The following is a 1,793-nucleotide window of genomic DNA, read 5'->3' as shown; positions in this document are numbered from 1 at the left end:
GTGCACTTGTATGGCTTCCTCGCCTTTCCGCCAACCTCACCATGGGATCTGATGCGTCGTTTCCTTGGACGACCTGTTTACAGCTGACCTTAGTATCTGGGGAGATACTAAGGTCAGCTGTAAACAAATCGTCCTCAGGGATCTCTAGTGTCCCGAGATTTTCTTGGTACGATGCTACTGTGTAGCATTCACCCATCAACTCATACGCCGACTCTACCATGTTGCACTCGAGAGGAGTCGCAATTGGATGGTGACACGCAATTCGATGTTGAGTCTGCGTTAAGCATGAACACGTCGATGATGTCAAGTCAACGCGACGCTGCTTCATCGAATTACTGATTCTGGCAGTGAATGCAACGTCATCTGAACTAAATGTCACCATGTAGTTCGCTGTATCTCCGAGTTGAGCTTGAAAATTACGTTCTGCACGCGGCGTCGGCTTACGCTCCGCATTCACCCACAACTGACCTAGTCGGAATCGGTTGTACGCCTCACCCATGAAAATTGTCAGATATGATTTGAAAAACTCGTATGGTTGCATTTTCCGTGGCTTAAGGCGAAGACTCTTCGCTTGTTCGCTTTCCACGAAGTTCGTCGTCCGCCAGCCATACAAGGGTGTAGTGTTGACATGGGGGTGAAGTGTCCGCTTGCTTGCAGGTATATCAGTAAGATAAATTGTAGCTGCGGGGTTTACAGCATTGAGCTTTTCGAAAGCGACATGAGACACAGCTGTGTTCGCCTCCAACACAAATTGCTCTTGAGTCACGGTTAGTCTGACTGTCTCATCAGTTCTCATATACCATATGGAGAAATAATCCATGTGAGTACTAGCGAAACATGTACTCTAGACCACGTACCGAAAAATGAGACGAACACAAAACATATTGAAGATCCCGAGTGATTCCGCGACCGACACCAGACTGACGTTGCGATTGCTAAAGACTGGGCATGCAGTCAGTGGAAAGCCATGGTGTAGAATTTTACTGGGGAACCACAGGTAGTTGTCATAGTCTTCGACTGGAGCTAGTGCCACAGCAACAATCTTGTTGGTAAGATTACCATCGCGACCGACCATCACGATCTGAACACTTTTGTATTTGCGGTGTTTATGTGCGCTACATCCACTCTGTAAGCACCAGGGCCACTGGTGAACCATGAGGGAATGTGGTAAATAATCGCACGTCGGAATCGCCCGCGTTCGTCACATGAACCTCCGTCAACACTCCAGTATTCAGACGCTGAAATTCCGCCAACAGACTGGGCAAGAGGCGAATATTCAGCGAGTCTCCATCGTGAAGCTCTGCCATCACAAAGTCCTTGGCGCGATACATCACGTGCTGTGACGCTGTTACCTTCTTTTGGTGACGAAGCTGTGCGACGAGAGCGTTAATTGATGTAGCTGGGTTAGCTGCAAGTGCACCACGGACCACAGGGTTGTTCACTAACTGGATTCGCAATGGCTTAGCCAAACTAACACAGTTTTGGTGATCGAGGTTGCCTCCCGTCACATGCCAGTCTCCTTGGTGATTCCTGGATCGAAATCGTGCTAGACGAACGTGCCACTCACAACCAATAGTTGCACTGTCACATTGTAATAAACGAAACGTCCTCCCTCTGTTGATGACGATTGCACACTTTCCTTTTGCTAGTGCGACATCTTTGATTGCTCGCACAGCCTCCTTGCCGTTAGTCAATCTCTTCTGCTTGAGTTCCTCCATCTCCATGGCACACGCCTTCAATGTAACGGTGAACCAATGACTACACTCGGTAATTTTACCAGGTCTCATATTTTC

The 1,793-nt window shown here is 48.3% G+C and overlaps 1 protein-coding gene across 1 annotated transcript in view; it reads right to left on the bottom strand.

Moving 5' to 3' along the window:
* The window catches only part of PHALS_08078 (Zinc finger, SWIM-type), a gene marked incomplete at both ends in the record, with an annotated part of 1,904 nt that extends 117 nt beyond the window's left edge, over positions 1-1,787 (bottom strand). Inside the window, 3 exons of the mRNA XM_024721653.1 lie at positions 41-844; positions 926-1,081; positions 1,137-1,787. Coding sequence (XP_024586731.1) covers positions 41-844; positions 926-1,081; positions 1,137-1,787 — 1,611 coding nt within the window. The remainder of the gene's footprint in view (positions 1-40; positions 845-925; positions 1,082-1,136) is intronic.
* Between the last annotated feature and the right edge of the window lie 6 nt (positions 1,788-1,793).

The sequence above is a fragment of the Plasmopara halstedii genome (assembly GCF_900000015.1).
Source record: "Plasmopara halstedii genome assembly, contig: Scaffold_3124, whole genome shotgun sequence".
In the NCBI taxonomy this organism is placed as follows: domain Eukaryota; phylum Oomycota; class Peronosporomycetes; order Peronosporales; family Peronosporaceae; genus Plasmopara; species Plasmopara halstedii.
This window is presented reverse-complemented; position numbering and strand designations above follow the sequence as displayed.